General features: G+C 40.2%; 1 protein-coding gene across 1 annotated transcript; it reads left to right on the forward strand.

The window, feature by feature from the left end:
* Positions 1–3,816: 3,816 nt before the first annotated feature.
* LOC139124056 (uncharacterized) lies at positions 3,817–7,299 on the forward strand. Its single transcript, XM_070690186.1, has 3 exons — positions 3,817–4,012; positions 6,481–6,860; positions 7,294–7,299. Exons 1-3 carry the CDS (start codon positions 3,817–3,819, stop codon positions 7,297–7,299), a joined length of 582 nt encoding a protein of 193 aa, XP_070546287.1.
* Positions 7,300–19,782: the final 12,483 nt, after the last annotated feature.

A 19,782-nucleotide genomic window follows, 5' to 3' on the forward strand; every position in this document is an offset into this window, starting at 1 on the left:
GATAGTGCCATCACAAAGGCCGCTATCCTCTTAACATACAAGGTAGTACACTGTGCATTGTGAACGCATGTTGTGCTCACAACAATAGCTCTGTGATTGATACGGTGTCACTCGCATAACCAACTCGCCCTATGGCACCCCCAAGTTAGCTATTATTGGTTCCAAATATCCCAGTGCTGCATACACCAACCGTACAATTCTATCAGATGCGGAAATAAACGTCACACAAGTTAAAGGTCTCACTGACCGTAAGCGATGTCTGTAACGTTAGGTTCCCCACACCCACACCTTAAAAGGTCAAAGATCAAGTGTCATACCTTAAACCACTTGGTTATTTTAAACTCGTGAAGTAACAAATTACACAAAACAACTTGAACTGAGGAATGCGGCAGGGTGTTAGCATACCAAAGGATTTTATCATGTCGATGACAGTTTAGAAACTGTAAATGTAACATAGACAGTAGAGAAACTACTGTCTATGGTCATGTTCAGCTATAGTAGATTAAAAGCGGGGTCACATTTCAACCTTTGACCTTTTGCATGTGCTGTGTTCTCGCGTATCGCCTACGTCGACGTCATACCCTGGGGCAAAAATGTGAAAGGTGGACTAAAAACGATAAATATTCGCAGTTCATGTAAACAATACCGACAAACAACGATGAGAAACTTTGATTAGCTGTAACTGTTGATGTATTTTCATGACTTTTTTCCGTTTTGTGAATTACATTGTCTTTTTTCTATTCTCAAAAATGATTATCAAAACGCCGATTATGCAACTCGACAAGACAGCTACACCAATCTTATCGCAATAAGTGAATTTCACTCCAGACTAGAATTCGTTTACAAAGTGTAACTTTGCATATTTATCACATCGTATACTGAAGTTTGTGTATTGTTACTCAACGTATTTCAGGGAAAAGAAGAAAAATGGGCTTATTTTCTGATAAAAACATAATGATTGTCACACGTTACAGTAATGTCCTTTGAAATACATTGTAAAACAACAAGTTTTTTTACAACAAATCGACCAGCCCTCTTAGAAACCCTCTTGTCTATTTCTCTCCCGGATGAGTGCACACGATGTAGTGTCTGTATACTATAGTGCTTTGCTCAATACAATGTCATTTATCTAATTAGAAAAGTGTTTAGAATTGATGAGAAATAACAGGTTCCCCGTAAGCGCCTTATCTAATAAGCGACGACGCCAAACCAAAAGAGATTGCCATAAAACTGGCAGACGACAATTTCTGTACAGATTTCATGTGGCACGGCATACAGTCGGTCTTTGATCGAGGTATTCTAAAGGTAGTTTAAAAATTAGCAATAAAGTCGGTACAAAAGTTAATTTGCCAGGTGGCGGGCCAGTCAGCGTTAATCTTCTCCGCCCACTTTGGCCGATTTCCGACCACAAAATATTTGGAGCGCAAGCGTAAACCAAATTCTTTTTAACATAGACCGTCTTGTCAAGTTTTTTGTAAATCACTGTTGGATGGTATTTTGCCTATACGGAGAATCCTTCGTAGTTTCTCATTACACACTGAACTGTGGATCGGGCAGTTTCTCTTTTGGACAGTATGTATGGACAGTCCGTTTCCCAGAGACTGACAAATGCGTTGTCCATTTAAATCACCATAATTGCCAGACAGTTAACAAATTATCTGGCCATCACCCCGGTCATCGTTCTGGATGTAAGGACGCCCCTAACAGATCGCGTAACATAACAAAGTTCGCCAGATTCAGGACGCTGTGTTAGGGAGCATGTTATGAATTAGTTTCGGGTCGAAATTAAAAGAGGGACAAAGATTGGAAATTTACACAAGGTATGCATTAACACATTTTCGAGACATTTATTGAGACAATATTACAGAGTTATTCAATGTAAGGAAATTTCCCACGAGAGTGTGTAATATTTGATTTCGCATGTACACAGTACCGGTAGACCAGATAGCTATGTTGTCCCGGATGCCTGGCAGTAAAATATGACAAAACCAGCCCATTGTTTCACATGTGGCGATCATATGGCGTCACTCCATAAATTTAGAAACCGGTTCATAAAGTGGGCCCGTTGACGCTCTGTTTTTGGCAAATGACCGTACAGATACACAGGCGCTCCTCAACTGGGTAGTCTGCTAAGTAGATCGATTTTCGGCTCGATTTATCGATCCCATGGTCGATATGCCCGCCACTGCAACCTAAATACAGTATTTAGGGACCGTTCAGTTTTTACGGCCGGGGGGGGGGCAAAATCTTGTCGCCGGTGTTCAAAAAATATAGACCCCCTGCATTTTTCGTGAAAGAAAGATGACCCCCCCCCTTTGTAACAAAAAAAAATGATAACCCCCCTACGTCTGAAAAATAACCAAAACCCATATGTCAAATTTACCCGCACGGTTTGGATTTGAACTCCGGTACGCGGCGCACTTTATTCGTGTAGCAGAGATGCCAGCGCACAAACTTCCCAGCCACAACCATGCAAACGTCTGTTAAGACAACTGTATGGCAATTTTTAACTTCATTTCCATAGACAACTTATAGACAACTTAAAGAGGGTCGATCATGGGCATTGCATGATGTAAACCTAAGTGGAGTGGGCCGCCAAAGGCATCTGCCCGTTAAGAGGGTCATGGGCCATTACATAAAGTCAATTTATTGTAGTGGGCCGCCGAAGGTGGCCCGCCGGTAAAGAGGGTCGATCATGGCCATGGCATAAATTGAACTTTATTGTAGGTATTATGTTTTTGAAAATGTGGTGATCCCCCCTTTCCTACCAGTGAAAAAGCGATGACCCCCTCTTGCGGATTCTAAAATTACGATGACCCCCCCCCCCCCCCCCCGCCGTAAAAACTGAACGGTCCACTAGGTTGCAGTGGCGGGCATATCGACTACGGGATCGATAAATCGAGCCGAAAATCGATCTACTTAGCAGACTACCCAGCTAAGGAGCGCCTGTGCACAGATATGAGAGGTTTGGGAAAACAGAGCTACAAGACTGTGATTTGAAAAGTAGGATATGTAAAGATTGGGAGTATGCGTAACGAACCGGCTGGCTGCCAACACAGGTAGTTATTGTAAGCTAAGCGGTACAGGTTGTTTGTTTTGAGGGTCAAAATAGCTGCTGATGTGTAGTAAACCAATCTCAAAATATCTTCAGTTTTAACAGTTTTCTTTGAATAAGACCCTTTAAAGACTGAAAAAGTTTATAATACTGTCTTGAGGGTCGAAAGTCACATGTAAATTCAGACGTTTTAACATCACTTTAGATTTCCCGTCATTTTAAAAAACAAATGTTACAGAGAAAATAAAGATTACGACAACAAAATGTTGGCCATTGTGTTGTGCATTCAAGTAAATGTCATCATGCTTGTGTTTTTGTATGATCATGATTGTCGTGAAAGTTTGAAATTGTTGAGTGTTTTTGTTATGTTTTCATAAGCTGCGTATTTTGCATGCTATAGCTTGATGTTTAGATAGGATTCTAAACTTGTTTGACATCACAGTGCGAACGTCATTGAAAACCAGGATTTGTTTCCACGCATGACCTTGGAGAATTAGCCAATGACGTTCATGTTTATTCTAACTTTGATACAAAGTTCTGTGCTGTCTTTCCCGCCGTTTTGGGAAATGAAAGCGAGGTTTTCCACATTTTTGTTGCTGTTCGTTTTTCCATATAACGTGAGGAGTTCAGGATTCTCTCTCCAGTGTTTTCAATAAATAGTTACGTGTTTATTGTTAACTATTTGCGAGTCCAGCAGTCTTCTGACGTCCGATATTAAAGAACCTCCCCCCACATTTTGGTGCTGAGACAAGGATATCGCGATGTCGACCGACGCTGGACCTTCAAGTTCTAATGATGCTCTCCCTGAACTCAAGAAACGAAGAACGGTTTGCCGATCACTACTCACTAAGGTGTTCAACAAAGCTGAGGCCGAAATCCATCAATACAACACGGAAGCTGACAAGTCAAAAGCCTATGCTGTACTATCAAAGCGACCTACAAGCTCGTCCAAGTCAGGTATGAACGACTTACAGCTATCGATGAACTCATATTGAACAATACTCCTAATCGGACAAAGATATCGAGGACACTGGCGATGACGAAATAGCAATATCGGAAAGAAAAGAATTGTTCGGCCAATTCATCGAATCCCACGACCCCGCCACGCTACGAAGAGTCGCTGCAGAAAGTAACACTGCTAATCCTACTGCTGTATCTACACCAGTCATCTCTCAACGAAAAACGATCCAACTACCTAAACTCGAGCTTCAAACATTTTCAGGAAATACTCTGAAATGGATGAGTTTCATCGACACATTTAACGCCTCTATCCACGATGATAAGTCACTTTCAAATATCCAGAAGTTCACATATCTACGAAGTCTTTTGACAGACGAAGCAGCGCGTACAATTGAAGGACTTGATCTAACCGACGCAAACTATGTCAACGCTATGACACTTCTCAAGGAAAGATATGGCCAACCCCAAACGATTATCGGCGATCACATGAAATCTCTGTGGGAACTGCCCACTCCAACGGCATTTGTATCAAGTGTGCGCCACTTCTACGATACGCTTGAATCCCATGTACGCGGTCTTACACGCTCTGGGAGAAAACGAAGCCTCCTATGGTAAACTACTAACAGTGTACTAATACCCATGATAGTGGAGAAACTACCGTCAGAAATACAACGAATACTCGCAAGAACACGCGGAGATGATGCCTGGGATCTACCAGCTCTCCGAAAAGCCATCTTGTGCGAAATAAAAGTCAGATCTGTTGGTAACAATAACACTGATAATGATGATGATATGCCGCGCTAACCGGCAACCATCGCCACTTTTCACTCTAATTCTACGACTAGAGGACAGAGACCTGTACGCACACCTAGACAACGCCCGTGTATTTACTGCAGTGGATCTCATCCACCAACTGACTGCACAGTAGTATCAGATGCGAAGTCCCGCATGGAGATCGTTAGCTCTGCATGGTAGGGCTGTGTGTTACCGGCGTTATACGGCCTCCCGCCACATCTATTTTTTAACATCCATGACCACATGTGGTGGGAGGCCGTATAACGCCGGTAACACACAGCCCTGCCATGCAGAGCTAGGAGATCGTACGCCGAAGTAAACTTTGCTATAACTGTCTGGGAAAACATACTTTCGGACATTGTGCTTCAAAATTCTCATACAGACTGTGTAAACGTAGACATCACACCTCGCTACATCAAAGTGAATTTGTTCCTCGCCATAAATCATGGATGTAAAAGAGTCTATTTTTTACATCCATGCATAAATCAAGTAACCATAACGAAAATGGATCACCTCCCAGGCAGGACAACCGTCAATTTGAAAGTGAACGAAAAACTCAAACTGATAGCGGAAGCTAAACTTCAAAGTGAAAATACTCAGGTACATTTCTCGTACTCCGACAGGTCCAGTATTGTTGAAAACCGCCAAGATACCAGTCTCATCAGACAATGGAACTGTTGTGACCGCTACAGTACTATTTGACGAAGAGGCGAACCGTACATTTGTAACTGAGAGTTTTGCCGACCGCGTTCGCGCCAATATCACGCGTTCTGAAACCATCGATCTTGCCGCCTTTGGAAATAAGCATACACGGGTCCACTCTATGAAAAAAGGAACTTTCGATCTTCACACTCTCAGAGTCTCTCTGGTTGATATAGCTGAAATTGATGCACTTCTGATTCCTAAAATTTCTACGGGCCTAAAGAAGCACGTTGACGCTCATTTGCTTACATTGCCTTATTTGAAGGGCCTCCATCCGGCGCACCCTGTCTCAAATGATACCCGCTACGATATTGATATTCTCATCGGCGCTGACTACTACTGGAGTTTCGTTGGCAACGAAATTATCCGCGGACAGGGACCCACTGCCGTTTGGATACTTACTTTCTGGCCCAAAACAGAATGGTAAATCTACTGCTGCGGCCAATGTTTTACACGCATGATTGACACTCTGAGTGACAGTGCGATAACTACATACTGGGACTTGGAGTCCATTGGAATAAAGGATGACACGACACAATGCAGCACAACGCTCTGAAGAGAAGCAGAATTCGAGTCCTATACAGACACTCATCTCCGTCGGGAGAACAACCACTTGGTCGCCAAGTTGCCATGGAAACCAAACCACGATCCGCTGCCCACTAACTTTCATGTTGCTAATAATAGAACACGTGCGATACGCCGTCTACCAGCTGACATTGTGAACATTTACCACAAAGTAATCACTGACCAAGAGAAACAAGGTTTTATTGAACGCGTCGAAAACGACAACACGGAATTGGTCACTTCTTGCCTCACAGACATGTCAAGAAAGACTCTATAACCACGCCCATTCGAATTGTGTACGATTTCAGTTGCAAAGGCAATAACACTTCTCCAAGCTTGAACGAATGTTTGATGACGGGACCGCCGTTACTGAATGATTTAACTTCAATTCTACTGCGTTTCAGAGCAAAAAGCGATCAAAGTAACCAGCGACATCGAGAAGGCGTTCCTTCAAATACGGCTTGAGGCCTACGAGAGAAAGTTCACAAAGTTCTTGTGGCTTTCAGACCCGAATGATATCGACATCGAATTCGTCACATATCTATTCAAATCAGTATTATTCGGAGCGGTCTGCAGCCCTTTCATACTAAACGCTGTCATTACAGCACAAATGGAGGCTGGCCCGGAAAATCAGACAGCAGCGGACTTGAAACAAGACATTTATGTTGATGATGTCATCAGTGAGTCTACTAAATCTGAAGCCGTTCAATATTACGAAGAAGCCAACAAACTGATGGACTCTAGTGGTTTCAACTTATGTTCCTGGTCATCAAACAGTCAGGCTGTACGTAAACTCGCTGAGAAAGATGAGAAATTAAAGTCAACGCCATGCCACTATAGGAAAAAATTGCGAGACTGGAGTAATAAAGTGACGCTTTCTCACGCTTTCATTTTGTGAGAATCTCTTGTCAATTCTCACAGCTACCGGTGGGAATTCAAAAGTTCTCACTAGTGAGCAGTGAGAAATGTACTCCTTGGTGAGACAATAAATTCTCACCGGTGAAAATGGAAATTCTCACCAAGCACTGTGAGAATGATATTTTTAGGATGAGAATCAACCAAACTCACCATTCACTGATGAGAATCAACCAGACTTGTTGTTCACTGATGTGAATCAATCTGGTTAATTCTCACAAGTGAACAATGAGTCTGGTTGATTCTCACCAGTGAATGATGAGTCTGGTTGATTCTCACTGTAAAAATTTCCATTCTCACAGGCTTAGTGAAAATTTCCATTCTCACTAGTGAAAATCTATTATCTCACCAAGGAGTGCATTTGTCACTGCGCAACGGTGAGAATTCAACAATTCTCACCGATAGCACTGAGAATGACAAGGTATTCTCACCAATTGCGAGAAAGCGTCACTTTCTCGCTCCAGTCTCGCATTTTTTTCCTATAGTGCCTGTGTGTGTGCTTCGGTACTCTCGCTATGCAATGGGTAGCTGTGGGTCCATAGCTGTGGTGTTTTCAGACGGGATTCATGCCTTTACGGGCTGGTTTTGACTTTTACGATTTTAACCCCGCCACCACAGCTATGGGATATTCCATAGACTATCGTCCAAATCCGCCGCAAGCACCCTTTGCGCAAGTTTGCTCGACGATATTTCGAAAAATTTTCCATCCAAATTACAAATTGCCAACACTCATCGACAGCTTGGTTATTAGGGACTCACCAGACCAGAAATCCGCTCAAAATTCACTGAAATATCGCCTTTTTTCTAAGTTTGCGCGACATGACTACACGTAGACCGCCATTTTGCTAGCGTAAAACTGTTGGTCGAGGATCCCTGCAGTACGTCACTACAGTGACGTAGGGCCGTGACCTCTCAACTTCTGAACACAAACTAACTTACGGCCAGCATCCGCGCGGCGCGCCACGATTAATTATAGATCCTAGGACTGAACTTTTTTCCCCCAAGTAAAAGTTTGGTTTCAGTTTTGTGAGACTGGGAATGTCCATAAGACGAACGATGGTCATCGATATCACACGATGAATCTCTCAGTTTGTGTTTAGAAGTTGAGAGGTCACGGCCCTACGTCACTGTAGTGACGTACTGCAGGGATCCTCGACCAACAGTTTTACGCTAGCAAAATGGCGGTCTACGTGTAGTCATGTCGCGCAAACTTAGAAAAAAGGCGATATTTCAGTGAATTTTGAGCGGATTTCTGGTCTGGTGAGTCCCTAATAACCAAGCTGTCGATGAGTGTTGGCAATTTGTAATTTGGATGGAAAATTTTTCGAAATATCGTCGAGCAAACTTGCGCAAAGGGTGCTTGCGGCGGATTTGGACGCTAGTCTATGGAATATCCCATAGCTGTGGTGGCGGGGTTAAAAATCGGAAAAGTCAAAACCGGCCCGTAAAAGGCAGGAATCCCGTCTGAAAACACCACAGCTATGGACCCACAGCTATGCAATGGGACTCTGAGAAGGACACACTCACGTACAAAGACATCAACAATACGTCACCAGACCTGTTGTCTACTAAAAGACTTGTCAGTCATACTGCGTCGTTGTATGATCCGTTGGGATTATTATCGCCAGTACATGTCAAGGCGAAACTACTCATTCAGGACATTTGGAAGTCAGACATACACTGGGATGAACCTCTAAACGAAACTGTCAAAAGCATGGTACTCAATCGCCGACGACCAGAGCACCTGTATTACATTCAATGGTCGATATTTTGATGGAAAGACTTAACGTCGATGATAACAATTGCGAGCTACATGTCTTCGCTGACGCTTCGAAGAAAGCCTACGGAGCCGTCGTTTACCTCAAGAAAAACGACAAAACAGCAATTGTTATGGCTAAAACACGTGTGGCTCCAATCAACAACAAAACTTTAACTTTGCCCAAATTAGAGCTCATGGCTGCTGTTGTCGCCACTCGACTGAGTAAGTTTGTACACAACGCATTATCATCCAAGTACAACTTCACAGAGCGCGTGCTATGGTCCGATTCACATATCGTCGTACGATTGTGAAGACCTCAAAGTGGTCCCCGACTTCAAAGTGGTCCCCATCCTAAATGTCCGGTAAGATAGGGGGTTAAACTCAAGTCTGACGACACCTACCGCATAATGGACGCTTTTGTTGTCACACGGACGTTTCCGATGTAATATCAGCTGCTATTTTAGTATTTAATACTTAGAGTTGGGAAAAATGTACAAAATAAGGGCTGAGCACAGAATTAACAATGGGGAGGGCTAGTATCTACATCAATCATGACTTATCTATAAAATGACTCATTTGAAGTCATATCGATATTTGGAAGTCATTCTAATCGCTGCTCGTAAATACATAAACGGATATGAAATACAATTTGCAGCATTGCTGTGGGTATCAATCGCACTTGCGGGTCAAAAATTCATCGCCACAAGCCAGCCCATAGACATTTTTGGTAGTTTACTTCGACCGGTACTATAACACTGGTCAGTTCACGACCCATTGTCTACTTCTGCTAGCTACCTCAATAATATAAACATGTATTTTCAACCGTTTTCCCGTGAGCCGACGTCCACGAATTCTGCAACGTTTGCCTCTCGCGTAATTGAATACTTTGGGTCTGTCAAAAGTTCAGAACCGAGCAGAAACAGTCGACGGCTCTTAAAAAAGCTGAAATTATAGATGTTGCCACATTCAACATAATTAACGGAAGTAGGAGATGAGTCATAGATAGTCAGAGATAAAGTAGGTACATGTTCATTTATTCAAAGACTAAGCTATTTCATTATTTTGCAAGGTAAATAAAAAAACGATTGGTGTCGTAGTAAACTACAGAAAAGGTCTATGGACAGATTAACAGCGGTTCTGAAGCGATATCCCTTGACACGAATGCAATCTATAGGCCTCAGCATTATGCTACGAATGCACAGATGTAAAATACACCAGAATAGGGCTCGAGGCCAATATTTTAGGGGGATATTTTTCTTAATTTTTTTTACAAAGATATCCAATACCTACCATAGAAAGTGACGCGATTGAAGTAATACATTACCTAAAAGAAGTTGAATACAGCAGGCGGAGCGTAAAATTATCCGAATTTTCATGGGACACCTTTGAAGTCAAGAGGACGCTTTTGAAGTCAAACTGATTTCTTTATTCTTTACTAAAAGTTTGAAAAAACAGGAAGTGTACTCTTGTCTTATTTATACCTGATACTTAACAGGTCGCATATTCAATTGTAAAATCAAAACATTATTTCTTTAACATAAACGATTGAATACAGGACAGAGAGCGTAAAATCATCACAAGTCTTGGGGACCACCTTGAGGTCAAAAAGACACTTTTGGGGTCAAACTGATTTTCTTTATTCAATACCAAAAGTTGGACAAAATCAAAGAAGTGTAAGGCTTACTATAGTTTTATTAATACCTGATACTTCACAGGTCGCATGTTACATTTTTCAAGTCAACACATTCTTTCTTTAACTTAAACGATGTTGAATACAGCAGAGAGACCGTAAAATCATCCCAAGTTTTCGGGGACCACTTTGAAGTCAAAAGGACACTTTTGGAGTCAAACTGATTTTCTTTAAGCAATACTAAAAGTTGACAAAAATCCAAGGAAGTGTACTATAGTCCTATTAATAACTGATACTTCATAGGTCACATGTTACAATTTTCAAGTTAGAACATTGCTTCAATTACGCAAAAGAAGTTGAATAAAGCAGACAGAGTGTACAATCATTCGATTTTCCCGGGGACCACTTTGAAGTCAAAAGGACACTTTTGGAGTCAAACTGATTTTCTTTATGCAATACTAAAAGTTGACAAATATCCAAGGAAGTGTGCTATAGTCCTACTAATACCTGATACTTCACAGGTCGCATGTTCCGTTTTTCAAGTTAGAACATTGCTTCAATTACGCAAAAGAAGTTGAATAAAGCAGACAGAGTGTACAATCATTCGATTTTCCCGGGGACCACTTTGAAGTCAAAAGGACACTTTTGGAGTCAAACTGATTTTCTTTATGCAATACTAAAAGTTGACAAATATCCAAGGAAGTGTGCTATAGTCCTACTAATACCTGATACTTCACAGGTCGCATGTTCCGTTTTTCAAGTTAGAACATTGCTTCAATTACGCAAAAGAAGTTGAATAAAGCAGACAGAGTGTACAATCATTCGATTTTCCCGGGGACCACTTTGAAGTCAAAAGGACACTTTTGGAGCCAAACTGATTTTGCTTATGCAATATTAAAAGTTGGACAAAAAAAAGAAGTGTACTATAGTTTTATTAATACCTGATACTTCACAGGTCGCATGTTACATTTTTCAAGTCAACACATTCTTTCTTTAACATAAACGATGTTGAATACAGCAGAGAGACCGTAAAATCATCCCAAGTTTTCGGGGACCACTTTGAAGTCAAAAGGACACTTTTGGAGTCAAACTGATTTTCTTTAAGCAATACTAAAAGTTGACAAAAATCCAAGGAAGTGTACTATAGGCCTATTATACCTGATACTTCACAGCTGGCATGTTACATTTTTCAAGTCAACAATTCTTTTTATTTACCTTAAAAGAAGCTGAACATAGCAGATGGAGCATATAATCAAGTGGAATTTCCGTGGACACCTTTACGGACATTTTGGTGTCATATGTATTTTTTCAATACAATACCAAATGTGTGATAAATCAGTAGAAATGTAGAATAATCCTACAAGTAACTCTGTCTTATAAACTCAATCTCATACACACATACAAATGGACGTTGAGCATTATTTAGCCAAAAAAATCTTTATTTAACTGTACATAAATTTTAACAGTAGAGTAAAGCACAAGAGCAGTTTTTCTCTATAAAGTAAAATAACTACTTTCAATAACCGGAAAAATGAGATAAAGGGCATCAATTTCACAAAAATAAAAGCAAAATTACCTAAAGGCCAATACAGTCCTGTTGTGCTATGTAGAGAATAGCTTTTTGTGACACATATGTTTATGAAGATAGATACTTTGATAGCACATTTCAAAAAATGTCAAAAACGCTGCATTACCACTAATACAAAATTGAAAATATTATTATAATTTGAACATCACAGTAAGATTATCCCTGAGAACAAATCAACCAGTGGTATGAGATGAGTAGTGTTTAGAGAAAGAGATTTTTCGATCAATAATGGAAAACATAGCATCAATGACACTTGGCTCTCATTTGATTTGATGAGGCAGGCCACAGTGTGTATACTTAACTATGTTTACCCTTGGCAACATGCATACAAACTTTCATAGCCATTGGAAGAGGGATTTCAGAGAAAATGATTTTTGACCAAATATGGGAAAAGTTGCGCAAAAATGCCTATATGAAAATATTCACCAAAAATTTGAAGACACTCAACCGAGGTTGCCTCTAGATACATTAAAAACAAATTTCAAACCAATCAAAACATTTACTTCAAAGAAAATTATTTTTTGACCAAAATATTGCCCCAAAATGCAAAAAAAAACCCAAAAACACAAAGATGAAAATTTCACCACAATTTAAGAAATCATATAGAAAACAACTCTAGAGTCAAGAGTATTAAGTTTCAAAGCAATCTAACAAGAAATTTGAGAGAAAAACATTTTTTGACCAAAAATTGGAAAAATTGCCCCAAAAATACAAAATTGCAGATTTCATCATATATTCAAGAAATCATATTTAGTTCATCTGTAGGAACCTGTATACCAATACCAAATATCAAAGCTGTCAGATGGGCGGTTTTGAAAAAAATAAAGTTTTGACCAAAAATGACAAAAAAATTCCTTAAAAGTACAGATTTGCACATTTCATTACAATTTGAACAAATCTAAGTTGGGTTATCCCAAGGGACCTATATACAAAATAACAAAGCTGTCTGACCAGCGATTATGAAGAAGATTTTTTACAAAAAACGCCTTTTTGGCGCTAATTTGCATATTTTCAACAATATCAAAAAATACCGTCAAGGACAGTGTGCTCACATTCGGTTTGAATTGGTAAATTCAAGAAATATTTAAACCAGAAAAACAAGAATGACAAAAGCAAATAAGGTCTGCAACTTAGGTACTGGAGGTCGTCTTTGGGAATATCATCTTCTATAGCAACGGGACAAGCAGATCCTACATACAGAAAGCGATGTCAACAAAAAATAGCGTCAATGACACTGTAGCTCCCATCCTGGACTATTAGTGTTTGTTCTCTGGTCAGATATTTGAACATGTGTGAAAGGGATAAAGTGCATGAAGTGAAAATACTTAAATGTAATGTACTGGAGACAGTGAAATATGTTTAATGTATTTATTCAGAATATAAAATGGAAAAAATACAGAATTAGAAATATCGAATACTGTGATACAACCATTAACTCAACAAGTCATTGACAATGACATAGTCCCCACTTGTAATAGGAGTATTAGTCTTGATGGGGCAGGGAAATGTGGTCATTAAGAAGTATCACTGGAGTGTATATGTTGAGATCTATGGGCACATAGGTCTATGTCGTTGTTCCGAATTTGAAACACATGAGGCATGTCTAAGTTATAGTTCTATATCGGGAAAAAAGATCAGACCTCTAGCAGTATTGGCCAGCCAAGAAATACATATGCGCATAATAAATGAGGTACAAAATGTGACATCTTAAGGTCTAATATCCTATCAAAATTGGAGGGTATAGAACTTGTGGTTACTGAGTTATGCATATATATGTATAATCAAGGTCAAAGGTCATCGAGGTCACGTGACATTTTGAAAAAAAATTGAATTGCTAATAATCCCTATATGCCAAAAATCAGACCTCTAGCTCTATTCGCTTGCCCAGAATTAGATGTGTGCATAATTAATGAAGTAAAGCGTGTGTTGTCATAAGGTCTCCCATCCTACCACAGGCGACCCAATAGGTTCTGAGTTTTTCACACTGTTTTCTCTATCATTTTCTCTTCTTTCTTCATGCTCTGAATGATCGGAATAAATAAAATAAATGGTTTATATAACCTAACCTAGCCTCTGTGACTCTTTATTTATTTTACACTCCATTACAAGGACGTATATCTCTCATACACACATGCTGTAATTAATTAGTCAACACAACTAATTATGTTAATCCGTGGACTTATCAGGGATTTTACGGGTTGGTCAACATCGCGAAAGATAGGAATGGTTACTAAAACGGGAAGGTAAGAAGCTCTCCTGAAATGTGTCCAGAAATTACCAAATTGCGGCCAGTCATTACCATTTATCCAAAATCTACTGCAGCCAATGTATTTCGATGGCGGCGAGGAGAGCCAGCTACTCTTATTTCAAACGTTTAAATGGTCGCGAACAGTGCAAACCCTGCCAGTGCCTTGCCTGCAGTTCATGGCATGAGGACGTCCGTAAAGCAGGAAGTCGGAAGTTGAAACCTTTGACCTTTACGTTGTTTATATGTGGGCAAACTTGTAAACATATTTCCCAGGGACAAGTCTGATTTTGACTAGGGTCAAAGTTCGTGTGGTTAAGCGTGGTTCTCTCAATCGAATGGTGTTGCTAAGGTTTTGTCTGCCCGCCGTCCGTGGGTGTACGGACGGTGGTCTGCCTTTCAGTTTAGCTGTGCGTTCTCGATAATTTTGCTGTATTTTTTCTCACAAACATTGGAAATTCGTTTAAGTTTTAAGAAACATTAATTTTTATATGAGGAATATTCTAGCTCGTATCCTCGAATTAAATCAGCCGATTTTCTTTGATACAGTTTTTTATATGGTTTGGAGAACTCTTTGGGGCGGCGTCAGATAACAAGTGGAATGAGACAACAACATTTCGTTCATGTAAGGAAATCAAAAGCAAGTACTTCTTGCGCTGGTGCAAACTCTACGAAATATTATGATATCAAAGATGTTTTCCATGATAGTTTACAAGGTTTCTTGTCTAAATTCGCGGAAATCATCAAGAATAATCTAAAAATACTACACGTAATTATGACTACATTTTGTATGTGTAGAGGTGTTGTTTGCCGTTCCGAACGTATATGTTATACACGTACGCGACGTATGGGTATCACTGATCAGCTGATGATGGAACGTAATCATTACGTGTAACTAAACTTCTCCATAACAATATGTTACCGGCAGACATGGAGATAATAGCGAGTGAATAGAAATGGCGGTGACTGGTTTAAAAAATTCACAGTGCTGGTAAAAATTCTCACAGGCTTCTTAACGTAGTGACCGACATCATCGGTGATGTCAGTTTGTGTTTCGATGTTGCGAGGTCACCGCTCAGGTGACTTTAGTGACAGGCTGCTCTGAGCCTCGTCAATCGCTTGTACGCCAGAACACAGTCCCTCCACAAAAGAGAGACCGTGGCCAGAAAAAGAACGGTCTGCGAGTAGTCATGTCGGAAAAAGCTGGAAAAACTGCGATAGTTTGGTGATTTTTGAGCGGATTTCTGGTAGTGGTAGGCCCCTAATAGGCCTAACCATGTTGTCGAGGAGTGTTGGCAATTTGGTTGAAAAATTTTCGAAATATCGACAAACAAAGTTGCGACAAGCGTGCTGTCGGGCAGAACATGGACGTTCCCATGGCTGTGGTGGTGACGTTAAAGTGAAAACCAGCCGTAAAAGGCAGAAATCCCGTCCGAAAACAGCACAGCTATGGACCCAAAGCTAGCCTAACAGTACAAACGAAGTTTTATAGCCCGTGCGCCGCTTCTTTCGGGAATTTTGCTGAGCATAAGACACGATTGAAAATCGATGAATTCCTTAGACTAGTAGCGACCATGGAGCTAGAAACTAGCTCCACGTAGCGACCAACTCTCTTTTATTATGCGAAAAAAGAAACCGGCGACTCTTTGACGCCGTACAGTCATTCTAATCATGAGCTTGGTTGCTACCGTATACCAGAAAACAACCGACTTTAACGTCAAAGGCCTATTGCTGGTACGTACTTTGAGACAGAAAATAACGATATGTTAGCGGTAGACATGGAGTTAATAGCGGGTGCAGAGAAATGAAGGTGACTGGTTTAAAAATTCACAGTGCTGGCCAAAATTCTCCAGTGTGTGCTCCTGCTAATGTGTCACCATTGTGCCTTGAATCACGACGCGGTTTGTAAATTATACTCGGTATATACACTCGCAGAAAACGACGACGTGAAGCATACATCTATATAATTTTGTTGAAAAACTCATGAAACGGCAACTCCGGCGATCTTTTTCTGCTTGGTCGGTCGATACTTTCTGGGTGGCATTTGTTACACGGAGCAGGACCATGTCTGCTTAGTTATGTTAGAATTTGGCGCTTGGCAACGAAAAGCATGCGCGTTTCCAGCGTTCCTTTCGATCTAACTTCCCGTTTATTTTTGAATAATGAGCAGTGTTTGTTTGCGCATATCATGAATATATAAGCGTCCACTAGGTTTACGGACGTCCTCGGGACATGTTTCCCACGATCTTCATACCTTCTCCTTTTTCATTAACATCACTATCTTTCCGATGTTGACCAACCTCTGATAAGTCCATGCATTAGCATAATTAGTTGTGTTGACTAATTAATTACAGCATGTGTGTATGAGAGATATACGTCCTTGTAATGGAGTGTAAAATAAATAAAGAGTCACAGAGGCTAGGTTAGGTTATATAAACCATTTATTTTATTTATTCCGATCATTCAGAGCATGAAGAAAGAAGAGAAAATGATAGAGAAAACAGTGTGAAAAACTCAGAACCTATTGGGTCGCCTGTGATCCTACTAAATACAAAGGACATAGCACTTGTGGTTACTTATTTATTGACATAAACATATATTTTAGGTAAAAGGTCATCGAGGTCACATGACATTTGGTCAAAAAATTTCTCTCCTATAGTTATCCCTATATACCAAAAATCAGACATCCAGCTCTATTAGCTTGCTCAGAATGAGATATGTGCATAATTAATGAGGTACAGTATGTGGTGTCATAAGGTGTCCAATCATACCAAATATGAAGGGTGTAGCACTTGTGGTTACTGAGTTATGGACAAATATGTATATTTGAGGTCAAAGGTCACCGAGGTCACGTGATATTTTGTAAAAAAAAATTGTATTGCTAAGTTATCCCTATATACCAAAAATCAGACCTCCAGCTCTATTGGCTCGCTCAAAATTAGATATGCACATAATTAATGAGGTACAATATGTGGCGTCATAAGGTGTCCCACCATACCATACATGAAGGGTGTAGCACTTGTGGTTACTGAGTTATGGACAAATATGTATATTTGAGGTCAAAGGTCACCGAGGTCACGTGACATTTTGTAAAAAAAAATTGTATTGCTAAGTTATCCCTATATACCAAAAATCAGACCTCCAGCTCTATTGGCTCGCTCAAAATTAGATATGTGCATAATTAATGAGGTACAATATGTAGCGTCATAAGGTGTCCCATCATACCATATATGAAGGGTGTAGCACTTGTGGTTACTGAGTTATGGACAAATATGTATATTTGACGTCAAAGGTCACCAAGGTCAGGTGACATTTTGTCAAAGTGTCTGAGATATCTGCGTGATTGGATGGGTGAACGGATGGACTCACGGACGGATATGTCCCAATCTATAAGCCCCCTGGACTTTATCTGTGGGGACTAAAAACTGTGTCACTGCATCCTTTTTGCAATATGAATACGATGAGAAACTAAATTTTTATTTTTCTTGGCCTTATACATGGGAGTCTATGGAGAGCTGCCTTATACATGGGAGTCTATGGAGGTGTAAACTAAAAAGTCCTCTAACACGGCCAAATTTGATCACATTGTGAAACAAATTGACGTGCATCTGTATGAGGTAGGGTACTATCCTTGTACCAAGTTTGAACAAAATCGCTCCAGGCGTCTCTGAGATATCTGTGTGAATGGACGGACGGACACACGCACGGACGGACAGACGCACGGACATGACCAAACCTATAAGTCCCCCCGGATGGTGTCCTTAGGGACTAATAATCATATGACAGGAAAATAAAAATTACAACAAATAGTTGGCATTCGTGTGTTGTGCATTAAGTAAATGGCATCATGCTTGTTTCTGGTATGATCATGGTGTGTATGTGCGGGGAAATACTGTTTTTTTTTACTTTTCTGTTGGTCGCCAATTTTTGAGTACGTCACCAGTTTATTATTCAGCCTGTTAAAACGTGTAGGCATGGTCCAAATCAGCAAGCAGTGATAACTCTGATCTTCCACATCATTTCCAAGAACTCTGTTATCTGGAGGAGATTAAAATTGAAAAATTTATTACCAGTAAGCAAATCAATCCAGTCATCATTATCAGAAGATAAAATGTATGCAAATTAAATATAATCTCTTTTGGTATTTATATACACACCAAATATGAGCTAAAAACTGACTCAAAGCAGGTCTGTTCATTATAAGCACATATGTAAAATTATGACTACGGTAAGTATTGAAATGGAGACATAACAAAATACATAAATGAGTACACTATAGGTGTAACCGTAAAGACTCAAATTGTGTGCTGAACACACATGAGGCTGAGATTGGGGATTTGGCTCAGCTGTTTTATCTATGGCTTCTGCGCTAGGTGACTGGTGCTATACGTTGTGAGTTCAAATCCGACTGAAACAACAATATATTACAAAAGTGTATGGACACAAACTCCATGAGCACAATCATATTGTATTCAGTTTAGATTGACAGCTTGAATTTACAGCTAGACATCAGTTAAGACTGATGACACAGTCCTTGACGTAAAAGAACTTTGTCATTCAAAGTCACTGAAATGTACATTGTACCAATGATGTGAAATGACCTAAGTTACAATGAAAACAATGTCAAGGCATGTAGAGTACGAACTCAACACATAGAAACTAGACAATATGGCTGCCTCAAAGTGCTAAATTTGCTTTCCTGTGCGTGCATGATACAGCCTTGGGGCTTAGTGGGCCAGGGTCGGGTGTTGGAGTATATTTCTATTCTTTCAAGTATCATCATAAATTCCTGACAAACTCTGTTTAAAACCCTTTCCCCAAAATACCACGGACAGGTAAAAAAATCTAAGTTGGCAAAGAGCAGTCAGGGGGGGGGGGTCACTTCTATTACTTGCCAATATGTATATGCGCCGCCCAATGGGGTGGGTATTTCAGCAATTTGGTCCAAAAGGGGGGGGGGGGGGGGGTCAATTCCACTGTAAACCATGGTCTAAAATGGGGTTGAAGTTTGAGTGCCACACAAGAACAAATTTCAACAGTCTGTTCCTATCTCGCTAGCAGGGTTCTGAGCTGCACTCAATAAGCATGGATATCTTTTCTGTGGCAGGGGAACCATTACAGAGACCCCCTGGCTGAAAGTAAATATGGACTTTGTTTTAAAACATTGTCACTGATTTGTCAGAACTCTACATATGGCAGATTTTTGCCCACACCCAAACAAAGTGGCTCTACTGCTCCTAGTATTATCAGGTCGACCATGGCCATATGAAGTAGTATTGCTTTACAGACAAACAGCGAGGTTTGTTGTGAATTGTAATTTAAAAAAAAAAAACACCACTCAGACTGTAACTGCAGATGACTGATAATTTGCAGAAGCTGGACCAAAATTTGGTGAGAGTGAAAGGCATTTTCTTTCACAAAATTTGTTAGTATTTCCTCATGATTTTTCGGAATCATGGCTTGGCCAGCAACAAAATAGCTCTAAACGCAGTATAAGCTTACAGTGGTAGGCTTTGCCGGGGCAAATACTTGCTTTTTCCGTTTTAAAAATGTTGACGCTATGACTGTT

This window comes from Ptychodera flava, chromosome 2 (assembly GCF_041260155.1).
Source record: "Ptychodera flava strain L36383 chromosome 2, AS_Pfla_20210202, whole genome shotgun sequence".
Classification (NCBI taxonomy): domain Eukaryota; kingdom Metazoa; phylum Hemichordata; class Enteropneusta; family Ptychoderidae; genus Ptychodera; species Ptychodera flava.

Coding starts and splice junctions, on each gene's coding strand:
- LOC139124056 (XM_070690186.1), top strand. CDS start 3,817: ATGTCGACCGACGCTGGACCTTCAAGTTCTAATGATGCTCTCCCTGAA. Junction 4,013..6,480: donor TACAAGCTCGTCCAAGTCAG/GTATGAACGACT, acceptor ACTGCGTTTCAG/AGCAAAAAGCGATCAAAGTA.